This window comes from Nymphaea colorata, chromosome 10 (assembly GCF_008831285.2).
Source record: "Nymphaea colorata isolate Beijing-Zhang1983 chromosome 10, ASM883128v2, whole genome shotgun sequence".
In the NCBI taxonomy this organism is placed as follows: domain Eukaryota; kingdom Viridiplantae; phylum Streptophyta; class Magnoliopsida; order Nymphaeales; family Nymphaeaceae; genus Nymphaea; species Nymphaea colorata.
This window is the reverse complement of record NC_045147.1, coordinates 14,907,052-14,924,198: the sequence shown is the minus strand read 5'-3', so window position 1 is coordinate 14,924,198 and position 17,147 is coordinate 14,907,052. Positions and strand designations below refer to the sequence as shown.

At 38.7% G+C, this 17,147-nt stretch overlaps 2 protein-coding genes across 2 annotated transcripts; one reads left to right on the top strand and one right to left on the bottom strand.

Annotated features, from left to right (window-relative positions):
* The first annotated feature begins 1,782 nt into the window (after positions 1-1,782).
* On the top strand, positions 1,783-3,246 carry LOC116262647 (protein NODULATION SIGNALING PATHWAY 1). Its single transcript, XM_031642132.1, has one exon. It carries the CDS (start codon positions 1,783-1,785, stop codon positions 3,244-3,246), a length of 1,464 nt encoding a protein of 487 aa, XP_031497992.1.
* A 3,173-nt stretch (positions 3,247-6,419) lies between these two features.
* LOC116262953 (E3 ubiquitin-protein ligase SPL2) lies at positions 6,420-16,793 on the bottom strand. Its single transcript, XM_031642501.1, has 6 exons — positions 16,316-16,793; positions 12,815-12,916; positions 10,261-10,431; positions 9,668-9,789; positions 9,281-9,400; positions 6,420-6,879 (listed from the first exon to the last, which is right to left on the bottom strand). Exons 1-6 carry the CDS (start codon positions 16,673-16,675, stop codon positions 6,600-6,602), a joined length of 1,155 nt encoding a protein of 384 aa, XP_031498361.1. The 5' UTR covers positions 16,676-16,793; the 3' UTR covers positions 6,420-6,599.
* Between the last annotated feature and the right edge of the window lie 354 nt (positions 16,794-17,147).

Genomic DNA, 17,147 nt, shown 5'->3' with positions numbered 1-17,147 from the left:
CTTTTGGGTGATTTGAATCTGTTTTGTAAACTAAGAAGCTTGTATAAGTACTTTGTTAGTAAATTGGCTGTTTGATAATAGTTACATTTTGTTACTGTTGCGTGAACATGCCTGAAAAAAATGAGGCAGATCTTATATAGAATACTGTTGTGAGCGTTCTAAAAATCTGCTTTATATTTTGGAGACAGATTCATGAGACAATAACAATACATTACCATTACTAAACAACCCTAAAAGTTATTTGACTGCAACCATTTATGTACTAATTTGATAATATATATATATACTGCAACCATTTATGTATTAATTTGATAATATATATATATATATATATATATATATATATATATATATATATATATATATATATATATAACCCTAGACTTCTGTTTTATAAGGGAGGGTCAGCATCTTTTGTATATGTTTGTTCAAAAATAACGGACTCACAGGGATGGTAGATGTAGACATTAAGAATATGGTCCTTTCTGAACCACTTAAGTCATTGTGCACCTACTTCTATTCTTCTTCTTAATCATTAGAATGGCAAAAGGACGTCGTTATGACCGCAATAACAATTTGCACATTTAGCATATAATATCTTCCACCAAAATTGTTTTTCATGGCCGATGTCAATCAGCAATGCGTCATGGCTAATTAGATTATGTATGCTTGCTTGTTCTGATTCTTCCAAACAGTGACCTTGATGACAAGAGACAGGAGAATAATTATGTGAATGAACTCGCTCTAGACATTACAATGATTAGAATCAGTTCAGGAAATCACTGAAAATTAAAGTTCCACGTACCCGTTAGATATGAAACAACAAAACAAATTTCCGGCAGTTTCCCTTTCAGCATGGAGATGAGTTCCACTACGTGGCTTGAGTTGTTCTTCTAGTACTCGGTGAGATTTCAACTAAAAGCAGGAAGCTTAATTCCTGCAGGCCAAGCCGCACCATACCAGCAAAAATTATGCATCAAAGAGTTTTTAGTGTGGTTTTTAAAGGAGTTGGCTTAATGGATTGGTCTGAGGGGAAAAGTTTTGATAGAAAGGCAGTTTTTGTTTAGCATTAACTTTCTGTATTGCAAGCAGAGTTTTAAATGCGCAAGTTGAAGTATGATGGAGGCAGACACTCCAAAGCACCAAAAGCATGTCTTATATTTTAAAGAAAAGATGTATTGGGGTGCGAGTTTTGGCTCTTCTTTCTTTGATAAGTGTGATCAAATACTCTTCATACCCACCTATAAAGAGCTTTTGTTATAATATTGGAGTCCTTTCTAAGAACAAAATGAATATTTCTAGAGATTATATATGTAATTTTGATTTTGAGAAAGCTTTTACAATGAACAATCTACGATTTTACATTTCCAAAGTTTAAAATTTCTTTCACCGTTCGACTAATAAAAATTTATTTTTTCTAAAAAGTACATTAAAGAAAAACTCTCTGCCGAACACACCCTTAGTTTTGCCATGGCAGCTGGCTGTAAAACAATTTAGCTTGGAACGTTGTGTAAACAATATTTAAAAACGATGTTGAAGTCGTGATCAAGAACACGTATTATAGTTGCACGCAGTACATGAAACTGTGTTAAAGTCATCGTCACAAACACTTAAAAATTTTGGCGCTGTGCGGAAGCAGCACGGCTCTCATGGATTTGCTGATGTTGAACGGTTTTTTCTTTTTTTTTTTATTTAGTTTAACGGGAGATTGTTCAGTGAAACATCATGTGCATGTTTGTTGCGACGGCAGAATCTCCGGCCAAACCTTTTCCCTGTGGAAGGATGAGCTCTAAGGAAGTGAGCCCTGAAGCACGGAGCGACCTCTTCTCAGAGTGGCTCGACGCCATCGAGTTCGACCCTGTCGACGATCTCTTGTGGCCACCCTTTTCCAACTCTTACTCCCCAGAATCGTGGACACCTCTCTGCTGCGATCAGCCAGTCCAGGCCGTCGCCGTCGCCGGCTTCTCTGACGAGGACGAAGACATCGTGCCACCTGCCAAGCAGAGCCGGAAGGACGGCAGCGCCTACAGTACGTCGGCACGACTCAGCAGCAATGCACCAAGACGAAAGGGCTCCGCTCAATTATCCTCTTCATCGGCTAGGAAGGAGTCACGGTGGGCGGAGCGCCTCCTCAACCTCTGCGCGACGGCAATTGAGGAACGGAATGTGGCGAGGGTGCAGCACCAGTTCTATGTCCTCCGCGAACTCTCCTCGGAAACCCGCGACGTCAACCATCGGCTTGCCGCCCACGGCCTGCAGGCCCTCACCCGCAAGCTCGCCGGCGCATCGTCGGCTTCGTTGCGCTCGCCTTTCGCCGGGGCCGACCCGAGGTTCTTCCACCACGCGCTCGTGATATTCCACGAGCTCAGCCCATGGTTCACCATCGCTTACACGCTTGCGAACGTCACCCTCCTCGAAACCTTCCGCTCTGCGACCGTCTCCGATGCCGCCGACCGGACCGTCCACCTCATCGACATCGGCATTTCCCACGGGATCCAATGGCCAACGCTCCTTGAAGCCTTTGCGTGCGAGCCCCGCGGCCCGCCCTCCCTTGTGCGACTCACCGTGGTCGCGGATGTCGCTGGAGCTCCCTTCGCCGCTGGTCCAACGGACAACGACTTTCCGACGAGGCTGAAGCGGTTCGCAAAGTCAGTCAACGTCAGCCTGGAAGTCAATATTGTTCAAGGCGAGCTGGGCAAGTTGACGGCAGGCGACCTCGGGGTGCGGGAGGAGGAGAGGGTGGCGATCTGCTTCCAGTTCCGGCTGCACCAGTTGGGTAAAGAGAGGAAAAGGATCCTCGGCTTCTTAAGAAACCTGTCGCCGGAGATCGTCGTGCTAAGCGATAACGATGTTGATTACCGGTCCAGTGTGGGGATGGCGGCGAGGTTCGGGAGAAAGGCGGAGTTATTTCGGCAGTTCCTGGACTCGACGAGCGTGGAGTTCAAAGGAAAGAAGTACTGTGAGGAGAGGTTGGCGGTGGAGAGGCAGGCGGGAATGGCGGTATTGAGCTGCGAAGATCAGGGAAACGATCAGAGGGAGGGGCGGTGGTGGGAGGTGGGAATGGAGGAGGTTGGGTTCGTGAGGGTGGCGCTGAACGAGCGGGTGCTAGAGGCAGGGAGGGCGCTGTTGAAGAAGCACGACGGCAACTGGGGGATGAAGGTGGAAGAAGGGTGCGCCTCCCTCTCCTGGAAAGGGCAGCCTGTTACCTTCTGCTCTCTTTGGAAGCCCGCTACCCTGAACACCTGATCAGAAGGCTATAACATGCAACAATGCCGGCCTTATTCTCCTCTTTTCTTCTACTTGCTCGAAGAACCCGAAATGCAGCAGAGAACTGTAAATTCTCTCATCCATTTCTCAAACTTATTCCTGTTAGTTTGTATCTGTTGATGACAAAGGTTAAATGCAATCCTTTCCTCTCCCTCTTCAAGACCAGTCCTCGAATCCTGGACATTCTACCACAACACCAGGGGACAACTGGTGTACATATGCAATCGTTTTCAAACTTCTTCTAACGAAGCTGAAGCTTCTTGATTATCGTCTTTTCATTGTTGGAAAGGCATCATCTTCACTTTCAGCAGTGTTTCCCCTATGATTAGTAACTTATTTAACTTGGTATACGTATGAAGTTTGAACCTATCGATTTACGCTCGCACTGTCCATTTCCTCATCTTCTATGATTTGGTTTGAACATGGTCCTTTCATGTTCCTTTAGATCCAGCTCCTTCTCAACTGATCATCACCTTTTAACTATCTCGATTCCTTGCACATATGCAGGAGCTTCCACTGATTATCACAATCTCATACGACGTCATACATATATGAGGTGTTTAAGAAAAACATTGAGTTCTTGGAACTCAAGTTCTTACGGTACATGATCCCAAAACGTTTTGGGTTCAGGACATAAGATGTAATCATAGATATGTTTCTTAATCCAATAACCAAATAATGGATAGAATCACTCCATATGTTCTGAAATAAGAACACGGTATTCTTAAAACACATGTCAAAGGAACATGTATTCTAAAAACACAATGTTATTCTAACTAAACACCCCTTTCTGATTTTGCCGCTTCCCATATTCTTTTGCACATAGCCCAAGCTTTCGGCTATCCACTCTGAAAGATGTCAAACACCCTTCAGTGCCATGGCTGATTAATCAGGCTTGCGTACATAATATGGGGTCTTTCAAGAGAGAGTGCATAAGTAGCTCTTCATCCGATGTTAACAACATCGGCGAACAAAAATAAAAAAAAAAAGGTTCGAAATGGCCCTTCTAGAGGTTGGTTGATATGGGGTCTACAATATTACTATTATTTTTTTTAATATGAATAAATAACTTAAAAGTCAATGGATCGGGATTTTAAATTAATGGGATATTTCACCAAACTGTTTAAAAAAGGTAGGATAGAGAAAAAATTTAACGTACGATTAGAAAATTGAGTCTTATTTGGATTTAAGAAATGGCGTTCGATTGAATTCGAATTTAATTTTGAATAAACATCCTGCCAAGTTCATATTTTTATTGTGATTCAGTTTTAAATGTCCTATATTCAATATCTATACATTTTGAGAGTAAGTTCTTAACATATCATAATAAGATGTAAATTCAGATATGCATTCAAAAGTCAGATTTAGATGTGAACTTAAAAGTGATCATATTCTGATTGTGAATTCAAGAATCATATTCAAATACGGTATAGATTTTTTGTAAGTGGTATTCAAATTCCAATGTAAGAGCATCCGATAAATCAGAGATGGTAAAAGGTAGCTCATCTGTCTCCGAATATTACGTGCAGGCATCCCTTGATATAAGTTGAAAGATATTGAAAGATACTCATCCGATCATGCTATTATTGAGGAAGAAGACATTGAACAACTTAATGAGGAGTCGATGCGACCTGGAATTCCTCCCCATGAGGATGAATCCAAACAGATGACAAAGGACTGGAAGGATGACCTGCACGCCTAGCTAGTTCTGTCATGGCAGCTACGTTTCTCGCAGTTTAAATTTGCTCGCATGGCACCAGCTAATCTAAGGCTCCTTATTCGTCAATGTTCCATCTTTTAAAATGCAAATTGGAAGTATGAGCACAAAATGCGTCATTTTTACCTAAGCATGCATAATCACTAATTTGTTTAATTGTTTAGAGATTAGGACCGCTAACGGGTGCATGGATACCTTATTTGGGCCGTCTGCATCAATCAATCAAGAAAAACTAACTAGATGCTGCAACTTGTTTTAGTCATGCTAAACCTAGCAAGATAGAAGTTCATTCAGCGACCATTTGCAAATAAAATAATGCCCTTTAAGAATTTCCTTTTGCCTACGGATTTTGCATTTTGTGAAGGAAACATAGACTCTCTTTGGGGGTTTTTGGCTGCGGGGACACTCTGTGAGTATTCCATGAATCTATTTTTAAGGTTTTATTTGTTCTTCTAGTAATCCCTAAGATGATGAGATTTAATTACAAAGGTTGAAATCAGGGCCACTAGTCATGGTAAGTAATTTGGACATCTCGAACTTATGCCTAGATTTGGGAAAACGATAGAGAATGTCATAAAACGTCAAGAGTTATTGAAGACACATGTACAGCCAAATGATCTCCTCCTCTGTGTAGAAAAGGATTTACGACTCTTGAAAGTGCAGAAGAGGTTCAAGTTTGCCATTTAATGTTGCAATACGTTTTATATACCACCTGAAGCAGCTGGTTGGGATTGAGATTATTTTGAACAAATTGGATTTTGATATTTTCCCATCTCCAATAATTTAAAAGTAACACAATCCATCCTGCTAAATATATGTCCATCATAAACTGAAAACAATATTTTAAAGTGACGAAATCACATTTGTCTTAAAGGTATAAAAATCAGGGATGAATATGTCAGCTGTCCAGTAAGACAGGATGTCCCATTGCCAAAAAACATGGACCAATTACAGTTTAACTCGCAAAGGTGATTAGTACAAGGTTAGGAGAAGAAAACCATTATCACATTATTGTCTAAATTTGCTCATTAACGCCTGTCCACAGAGAGAGAGAGAGAGAGAGAGAGAGAGAGCACAAGGGATCAAGTTTGAGGGATCTTTAGGCTCAATCAAATGAAACTTTTTATTGTATTGCTGTGTTTAATTCTTCCCCATTTCAGGCAAGGGTAGGAACCCTAATCCCTGAAAGTGTTCTACCATCTTCGCCATCGGACGGAGGAAGATAGGAAGAAGGTGATGTTGAAAACTGTGCCCTTCTGTCCTGACTTGAGAAGAGGTGTTCCGGAAATCAAATGGTGACATTTTAAAGTTTGTCATTTCTTCCTAAAGCTACGCACTACAGACCATAAGCTGGGAGAAGGAGCAAAACTCGATCCATTAGCAAGAGACGGTCTTGTTTCACGGGAGAGAGCGTGTCCTCGAAGGAGAAATTGGAGAAAAGCAAGAGATTTATCAGTAACTCCATCAATGGAAGAAAATGTGAACAATGTTCGGGATTAGAACAGGTGTACTTCTCTAGTTAAGGACGCCTACAAGAGAAAATTTACAGGGATGAGGATTTATCCTGGCTAGCGTAACGACTGCTGAAACATAATAATTAAGTACTCAAAACAACTCAAGAATCATATATCCGAATTGAGGCCCTAATAGATTGTCTGCAAACAGGGCATTTTGGACTTGATTCACGCTCTACCAGAGCAGCACACTGTGGGCAGCAAACCAAATGCCCACAGGGGATAAATGCAGTTCTTCTTCGTCTCATGAGGCAGATGATACATAATTCGCCATCTGGAACATCTTCGGAGACATCATCTGTACGGACATCAGCATGAGGATTGCTTTGTTCTTGATAGGGATGCCTCCAAAATCTCCACTCTTTCAACCTGCTCCAGTTTCTGAAAGCAACAGATCAATCACAACTGTTTAAATGTCATCATACAAGACTGGAAAAAACATGGCCATGTTGATATCAGGTGAAACCGAATAGAGCCAATTTGTGGTGAAAACGACAGTAACTACAAATTCCTAGATTTGACTGTAAGCTGAAAAGTACAGGCTGCCAACGGCAAATGTTTTTATCAGACATGTTCACCCATGACAATTTCAAGTGAAGCTGTAATAGTAATAGATCATAATTCATGAAAGATGATTCTTCTAATAATTTTATATATATATATATATATATATAATTAGAGTCTTAGACGTAGACCATTCCCTTGAGCTTGTAAAATATGGAAGGAATCTACCTATCTGATTGTAGAAGAGACATGAGAAGCTCGAGGTTCAAAAACTAAAGCATAGGCAAATGTTGTAGATTTTATTCCATATGTGAGAAAACTATGTGCCCATGTTCACAAATTCACACATAAGTTCTGTACGATTGGTATGCATGAAAATGTAGACAGTGAGAACACTTCCAAATGACAATGAAACGTTTGGATTCTGCATTGAAAGCTCAGTAATCCAAAGCCTATGGTAACTAGTTTACGCACCCTAATTTGGAATAGTCAAACTCGTAGAATGGACAAATAACAGAAAAGAAGTTTACAGATTGGCTTCCTTCCTGATAAGGAGGTCAAGAGATGGAAAAAAAAAACAAACAAACAAACAAGGAAACATTTTTTTTAATAAACGTCACTTCTCCCTGGTAAAAAATTATATCAAAGAAGAAGAAAATGCTTGGTGGCAGTCTAGCATGTTGCCATTTGGCAAAGAGCTAGATTTTAGCCTCCAAGAACTTTTATTCAACTAGGCCTGACAAACCCCTTTCCCTGATGGAAGCTGATTAAATTAACTACTAAAATCAGCAGAACTCACCCACCCTGCAGGTGCCCATTGAAAAACTGAATGAAATGTAGTGTTTCCTAAGCAACCGAACATCCTACTGCCACATTGACATGCTATTGTGTTCTAAATGGAACCATAAAAAGCTCCATTGGACTAGCCGAATAGACTGATATGTATCATACTGACCCTTGATGATATGAGATAAGACTCAAAACCAACCTTGCTACGCTCTAATGCAAAAATACACTAGATTTACTAAATTTAAAAATAGAAGATATGCAAAATCACCGTGATTAGTAATGCCCAATACGACCTGACTTACACATCATTTTGTAAATGATTCACCTCTGATATAGATAAATGCAGCAAATTTTCAACATGGACAGTAGACATGGCCATATATGCGCTCCAGAAACCAGTGGTTACAGAATCTTATTAAATATTATTACTATCAATAGCAATTATGCTTTAAGAGCATGTTATACCAACATATCAAAGATGATTAATAACAGTGGAATATACACTTACAACTGGGGCAGTTCATCCATAGACCTGAAGCACCGGAGAGTCGGGGACAAACTAGAACAAAAACCATCTATTATCATTTCCAGAAGGAGCCTACGCTGTTCATTTTGTGTACATACTGATTTTTGGTTAATATAGGCAAGGAGCCTACCTCCCAGCTACCTTCATTGGAAGGAGCCTATGCTGTCAAAAGAGCTAAATACAGTCTAGGCGGTAAATGAAATTCTATAGACTAGGCAGGACTATGTAGCATTAGACAGGCCACAACAGAAAACAATAAAATCTATCACTAAATGTTAAAGTCATTAATAAAGTTGAAGCATTTCCAAGCAGTATACATCTGAATGTCAAGTTACGATAACAACAGTTAAAATTCTAACATACAGAAAAGCGTATCATAAGAAGATAAAGCTTAAAGTGTTGCATTTAATGAAGTCAAACAAAGATTATATAGCACGACAATGTAAAAAATAAAGTAGAAGAAGAGACAACAAAAGAAGAATACTTCTGTAGGCAAGCAGTTTTATGGCGAGTGACTTCTTAGGGTAGAGTAACTAAGGAAAGCCAACTTCCATCTAGGAGAGCGCTAAAATAGTACACTCCGTGAAATCAGTATTTTGGGAGAGGTTGCAGCAGCAGCTAGAAGAGCTACTGGGGGGACGATAGCAGGGGGAAAAAAACTACATATCCAACAGCAGAAGATGAGAAAGAAGAAGAAACGAGGAAAAAGAGAGAGAGAGAGAGACAGAGAAGAAGAAGAAGCAGCTTTCTTTTTTCCTTTTCTAAAGATCTAACCTGCAGGCTGTTCAGCACCTAGACATTTCAAAATGGCAGGTGCCTAGGTGACCAGCCTTGCCTACACTTAACTGCTTAAGCAAAGATATAAACTATAGTCAAAGAGATTCCAATGCAAGGAGCATATTTAACTGCTATATGCAAAATTTTCCAGTTTGCAACCTCATTAATCATATCCTCATCACTTACCTAATGATTGCATAAGCTAAGATGCCAACTGATAAGGTGCTCAACAACATGCCACCCCAGAACAGAACTTTAGTACTTTTGGCAAGCTTTGCCACTAACTGATCCTTTGTCAGTTCAGATCTGCATGACAGAACAAATTATTATATCTGATATGATCACATGGAAAAGTACTTCAAGGTAAAGCTAAAGAGAGACAAGATAACAAGCCATTACAGAAACAAAAATTGTTCACCTTCAATAATGTAGACGTGCTAAACTATTATGCAAAATCAGCATGAGCAAATCATTGAAATTCACATTATCATGCTAAAGGACATAAATGAGTAAAACTTAATGTCAAAGGTACAATGATGATTTACAAATTCTAGGCTTTAAGAAACTTCATACAAGAAACAGGGAAGCTGTTTGCAAGGCTTGATTTCCGGAACCCCATTCTGCAAGCTACATAAACCAACTGCCGTAATCACCCTTCCAGGTGGAAGGATCTTTTCTTCATCTAGTAGCCCGATCTACACCAACAGAGATAGATAAATCTTACAGTTCTACATAGTCTATAACTAGAAAATGAAAAATCTTACATGTTATAAAATTGAACAAGGAAAAAACCTGCACAAAAAGTGTGTGTGTGTGTATATATATATATATATATATATATATATATATATATATATATATAGTGAGCAAATGACTCTAGCCACCTAGAGTCACCAAGCCATCCAACCAGAGTCTTCCATCTGAAGCAGATAGATGATTGAGAGAAAAATAAGGAGAAAAAATTGTGAACTAATACTAGATGATAAAAATGTCCATACCTTTTTCTCCTTGTTTTTCTCTTAACCGTCCATCATGTTTGATTGGATGGTCATGATTAGATGGCTGGGTGACTCTAAAAAGCTAGATTCACCATTCAATTTTCTTATATATATATATATATATATAGTCACAGACACATAAGATTAAAAAAAAAAAAAAATTCTTACAGGATATCCATGTCCAAAGACACACTGGAAAACTGTGTATGGAGAAACTTGAACAGGGTGCATCTGATGATAAACAGTCACAAGGGGAAGCGGATGTCCTGAACCCTCCAATTTAACATCCACATAGCTAGATGGAAGCCATTGGACATCCTCCATAATAACAAAAGGAACCTGAGAAACAGTACACATTCAGCCATCCAAATCAAAATTTTCAATGATGTTGACAAGCATGTAAAACACAAAGCACCTCATCACTGCCTATGCCATATCAATATGCAATATGGTTTCAGTAAATCTGATAGAGAAGACCCATGGAGTTCTAAATCTCACCATAACAAACGAAAGCACGCCAAATGTGTCTCTATTACACAAACAAACAAAATTGCTGTGCACATATTTTAAATGAAATATATTTAAAAGAATATATCTTATTAGGTAATGTTATTACTATTATAATTTAGTGATGTATAAAGCAATGAAAAAGAAGCTATGCATGGTACAGTTTGTCAATTATAGTGAACAGCATAGCTTTCTGGTGTTTAAATTGAAGAACTGATTCAGAGTTCACTCGTACTTAATTGTTATTGCCCAAGTGAGAAATACTTTTCATTTTAAAATTGTTCATCAGTGGATAAAATTTAAAAGAGAAAAGTAATAACTAGAGAAGCAGTCTCTATCAATGACTAGCTGCAAGACCTGACCAGAACTAGCATGAGAGAAAATGCCTATCAATCTAAGGCTGGTTATCATGCGATCACGCTTTAATGTTTAACGAACAAAATGTTAGGCTCCCTACAAGCAACCATTTTTAACTCTCATAAGAACTAGAAAATACAGGCTAGCATTTTAAACAGTACCATAAAAGGGGCAGAAAGTTAGAAACTAATAAATGGCAATACTAAACATTACATTCATGATTCAACATCAAATTGAAGCATTTCTCTGTAAAAACAATCCAGCAGTATTTATAATAAAACACCACCACCATGTTCAACAAATAATACAGATTGTACAACACACAAAGTATTACATATTTATACACAGTCATATCATACACAGATGTAATATATAATAGCACTATACATACAACATGGTAGGTATCTTATATATATACAGTAACAAGACAAAAAAGAGCAAGAACGAAACCAGGAAAAAAAACAAAGGAAAAAACACAAGAAGAACAAGAAGCAGGAGAGAGGCACAAAGGCATGAGAAGAACGAAAAAAGAATAGTAGTATGAAGGCAGGAGGAGGAGAGCCTACATAACAGATTTGTAACATGAAAAGAGCCTGGGTGTCAAGTCGCGTAGTTGCTCCCAAGCAACATCCAGCGTGTTGAATATGGGCTCATTACCTAGATCACTTAAGCCTAGGAAATGAGCAGTACCTGACACACCTGGGCTGCCCAAGTGCATCTTCAATAACATAGGTCAAAGCATCTGAGATATATCTAACTTATATAGGCCGTCAAAGTTTCCATGTGAACATTTAACTATTTTTTGTATGCATATACATGTGTAGCTAGTTGTTGCAGCCTGCAGGGCTAGCTAGAGAATAACAAAATTCACTTGTACAAAAATATTTGCCTTTGTTAGGTCAAAGCAAAGCCAAGGTACCCTTGGATAGCACTTCCACAACCTAGCCTCTAGGCTGACTAGACTCTCTAGGTGCAACCCTAGCATCTAGGACTGCCTATGAACAAGAACAGCAGCTTAGATGGGGCACCAAACTCTTCCTTTTTCTGATTTTACTTAAGACTACAATATGCAAGGTCTTAGCTGTCATTTATTATGTGAATTATTTCAATTATTCTCCAATAAGTTAATATTCAACTAAAATAAGATGCTCACCAAATAGCTTTTAGGAAGTTTAACTTATATGCTCTTTAACAAGGAAAGAACTTCCCAGTCAGCATTGCTAGCATACATGTACTTGGAAATGAATAAGGAAAGGACAACCTCTATTGCGACCAGTGTCGCAGAAAACATATTTTTTTTAACGTGAAAAAGAAACATTAAAAACAAGTGAGCTGGAAAAAAGGCAAAAAGGCATTTTTCTGAAAGAAAATGCCAAACTGAAAAAACAAGAAAAAACATGTTCTTCACGTTTTTTTCTGTTTTTGCTCATTTCTTTTGCATTTCTGCACGTTTTTTTACATTTTTCAGTTACCAAAATTTTATTTTCAAATTTTTGACATGTTATTGTTAGGATCTTTCCCTTTTTAGTTTTTTTAAAATTCGCTGAAATTTTCTGAGAAAACAACTCTGTCAAACTATACATGGAAAAACTCGTCGTTTAATACCTGAAAACGATAGTTGTGACAATAATTGTGACAAAAACTATTCTGCCATTAGAATTAGAAACAACGATTTATTTTTTCACACACCAGCTGAGAAAAGACCATACTCAACAAGAATGGAAACATGCAAGAAATTAGAACTTAGATCCAAGAAGCACTGAGAAAGTATCTGACAAAGGCATGGATCATGATAGTGATGAAAAGGAAGATAATTGGAGAAAATATACAATAAATTGCTAAAAAATGGAAACATTACCCCTCTGAAAGATGTTACAACTTGCTCTTTCATAGGTCTTCCAAACAAAGCACGCCAATCAGAAGTCCATCCAAACATGCCTCTCCACTCATTGTATAAGCACTTCATAAGCAGCATATTATCAGAACCATGCATGAAAGATCAAAATACCTACAAGCTAAAGCAAAATAAGCCAAAAACAAAAAACAAAACGGGAGAAATGAATTAAAATTCACTGCATGTATTAAGTGTTCTGCACTTCCAAATTAAGTGATTTTAACTACACTTTTTTGATAAGAGAAGACTCAAGTTTTTCAGTCAATAAAAATAAAACTGTAACTATCAATCGCAAGATTTAGTATAGACAACTGATACGAAACGACAAGATGTGGTAGAGCACTAACTGTTTTGAAGTTGTTGTCACCTATACAGTATAAATTAGGAATGTGCTTGTTCTCCTAACATCTCATAAAATCTTTCCTTTCTTTGGCACATTCAATCAATGTTGTAAAAAGCGTATCATAAGCCGTATCGGTCTGGATCTAAGATACGCCGTATCGTAAAATATCGCAACGTATCGTAACAGTATCGTTTTTTTTTAATAAATCAGAAAAAATAGGAAAAAATTCGAAAAAATCATTAAAAAATCAGTAAAAATAAAGAATAATATGTTCTTCACAAAAAACATGTTTAACAGAATAATAGACTTATTATTGCTATAAAGTTACGGTTCATGATTCGTAAACATCAAAATTCATAACAATATCAATCTAGAAAGCACTAGTCAACAATTACATAATTTATATCATAATTTCATAACCATAGATTTATAATTTTCATCATATTCATTTTCATCCTCATCTCCATCTTCTTCTTCTTCTTCATCTTCATGATTTAAAAAAAAAAAAACCTTTCCTCCCAATGGGAATCAGCCACCCACGCACAAATCCATGGTTTAATAGATGATTTCATGGTGAAAATTGATGATTTCCCTCTAAGGCGGTACAATCTCTAGGTTAAAAATGAAGAAGGGGTGAGTTTTTATAAAAAAAACTCAAAAAAAGGGAGTTTGAGCCCCTTTTTTTTTAAATCAGCCCGTACCGTACGATACGGGAGCATGTATCGTACGTATCGTACGATACAGGCACGATACACCCCCATTTACGATACAGGGGGTGTATCGTATCGTATTTTACAAACTATACGATACGTATACGTACAACACTGCATTCAATTTGGTTGTTCAAATTATGTGTACCAAATTCTCAATTTAGCTATCATGGGCATCTCACACTAATTTGACATTACATATAGTTTCAATGGTGTCTCAAGCAAAAACAATCATCTATCACCTATCCTTCACAAATTCCAAGTTGACATCAGGGACGAAAACAGACAGCTCCAAATACACAAGTTGAATAGTTAACCTGTTTTTCTTCACAATCCAACCTTACAACTGATTTAGTAGGAGACATACAGTGATAACCACCTTTCAGGTTTAGATTTGTTTTTGAGCAACTAGAAAAGCAAAGGATCTTATAACACCAAAAACTTGAAGGTGAAAAATCAAACATTTCAACAAGAATAGTTTGAAGTTTTAAACCAACATTAGTTTCCTAGTAAACAAGTAATCAGATGCATACTAGCATATTTGAATTAAGTCAAAGACATATTTAGGCGCATTATCTGAGAGGTATGTGTTTCTTAAGACCATGTTCCTATTGTATATAGGACCATGTCTCTTTTTCACAAAAAAAATTCCCACGATCTGCAAAGCATTTTGGATTTAAGAATTTATACCAGACCAGAACCCATTCGTACTAAAAAATGAAGGATGGGAACACCTTATCTACTAAACTATGCGCCCAGCAGCTATTTGTAGATTTGTAGTTGAAACTAATGACAAAACTTGAAGGAGAAAGAGAAGGTTAGGGTCAATACTAACTTCCGCTAGCAACTTAAACCATTTGTAGTTGAACAAACCTCACGTGGCCAAACAGTCTAACTACTAACTGAATGACAACTTACTAATCAATCTTAAGACTGACGCCTTCCTATTTTCAACCAAAACGTTGATATTTAAACCTGCTTAGTTCATACATAACTCATAATCACCCTACTGGTGGTCTAAGGTGTAAACATATGTGCTGATCTTGCCTATTTGTCCAAGATTTCAGTTATGAGGGCAAGTGTGTGACATGCCCAGTAATAAGAGAAAACCTCTAACGCTCACTCCACATGTCTCTGACACACCCAGAGAAGAAGAGAAACCACTAAATTTTCTCCTGAAAAAATCCAAAATCTTTGTAGAAGAACCCAATCACTAGTTTCCAAGCGTGAGGAGTCTGGTTGGATCAGTTCTATTGTATGGTTTTATTATAATTAGCTGCCTTTGATCCCTCTGTTCCTAATATTGATCAGTGAAACCACAGATTTTTGGTGCATCACATTCATGCATTGCTCAGATGGAGCTAACGAGTAATGGACAACTGTGGATTAGAGGTGCCCCTATACCATATTTATATGAACAGCGTAAGTGATCCAGCGATGACAACCAGGAGGGCTTGGATTTGCTATTGCACCCAGGTAAGAAGAGAAAACCTCCAACCATCATCTCTGCAAAGGAGAAAATCCGCTAACATACCCAGTAAGAAGAAGCCTCTAAAGCTCTAATCATCCACTCTCTAGAAAGGTGAAAGCTTGCTAAATTTTAGCTAAGGCACTTGTTTAGAGCACCTATGCCAAACTCCAGATGAAACGACCTAAGTAACTTTTCCATATCTTCTTCCCCAACTGGGTGACGACCATAAAATTTTCTTGTAGTTAGTTGTTAAGAAAAAGAACAAAGAACTGAAATGAGAAAGAACAAAGAACTGAAATAAGATCAAACTTCTCTTCTCCTTTTTATAGTCGCTTGTGGAATTTTGCAAGTTTCGCCACAAAAAATTGTATCCATCTTTACTCTGATATTCAAACTGGACTTTTCTAAGCATTCCTTGGTGAACGATTTCCCTTTCAATGATACTTAAATTCCGGTTGAAGAATAGCCTAACCTATTTCGGAATTGGATCCTGAACAAGGATTTAGCCAAAATCCTCTTCACAATCGATTCTAACCAATATATAAAAATTCATACAGTGGTTCTGATGCGTATGGGTAGGTCTTTTAAATCAACAGAACCGTAGCATTCGACAACACTCTGCAAGCAAATGTTCCCTGGCCACCCAAACTAAGGCGGCTTGCGCTTTGGCCTTAATTCAAGTAGTCCTTTTCGTCTTTGGCAAACTTCTTCTTAAGTCAGGTCTACGCTTCTGAGACTCGTGCTCGAAGCTGGAGTTTTTCTCTAATACCACACGGTGGAAACCTAATAAATTATACCAACAGAACCTACGAAGTTGTACACTTAACCAGAAGACCCAACCTCGCCCATCTCTAACCGAAACTGAACGAACTATTTCCCGCTCAATTGCACAATAGCAGCATCAACAGCAAAGAAACCTCAAGGATCGACAGTTATGTTACCGTCTGGGTCTTTTGAATGATGACGCCCCTCGCGCCGGAGTCCGGCGAGACGAGGAGGCTTTCCTTGAAACCATTGGTCTCGTCCTCCACCAACGACTTCGCCTGCACCAGGCCTCTCACAACCACAAGCTTTGCGTCGGCAGAATCCGGAGAATCGGCGTCGCACAGGAGGGAGCGGAGGTCGGAGATGCGGACGGAAGGGGCATGACGGATGGCTTTGAGGGCAGCGGAGTTGTGGCGGAACTTAAGCCACGTGCGGACGGCAACAACGGCGACAGTGAGGCCGAGAACGGCGCCGTCACCCGCAAGGGCGACTCTGGCGAGGACGTTGGCTACCAACTCTGGATCGTAGGTAGCCATTCCTCCTCAGTACTACAACGCAATTGTCGATTGTCGTCGTCCGCTCCTCCTCCTCCTCCTCCTCTCTCTCTCTCTATCTCTCTCTCTCTTCCGTCTGACGGATCAGCCAAGGGGAGAATTCGGAGTCTCGTCAGTATCGGTCGATTCGCTTTGGCGGTTGATTTAAAGTGCCTCGTTTCAATTTTCCGTTTTTTTTTTTGGGTCAAATGTTTCAAGAATATTTCACATTTTTTATTATTTTCATATATTTTTCTGTCAAATGTTTCAGGAATATAATGTTTCAAGAATATTTCAAATTTTTTATTATTTTCACATATTTTTCTGTAAACAGATTTTTTGTTCTTTTTCCCCTCAGCTGAATCTGTGGCCCCACAGATTTCGTCGAAGAATTGAGTTCGATAACCAATTGGTTTGAACCTATTTTGTTAACATTTGGGTCTGAATCTGATTCTAGATCCAGAGCTTTGAGAGC

What these genes read in the sequence shown, in the direction of transcription:
- LOC116262647 (XM_031642132.1), top strand. Translation starts at nt 1,783, where the DNA reads ATGAGCTCTAAGGAAGTGAGCCCTGAAGCACGGAGCGACCTCTTCTCA.
- LOC116262953 (XM_031642501.1), bottom strand. Translation starts at nt 16,675, where the DNA reads ATGGCTACCTACGATCCAGAGTTGGTAGCCAACGTCCTCGCCAGAGTC. An exon ending in TCATTCAAAAGACCCAGACG is followed by an intron (nt 12,917 to 16,315) that starts GTAACATAACTG and finishes CTGCTTATGAAG; the next exon opens with TGCTTATACAATGAGTGGAG. An exon ending in AAACAGCTTCCCTGTTTCTT is followed by an intron (nt 9,401 to 9,667) that starts GTATGAAGTTTC and finishes TCTGTCATGCAG; the next exon opens with ATCTGAACTGACAAAGGATC.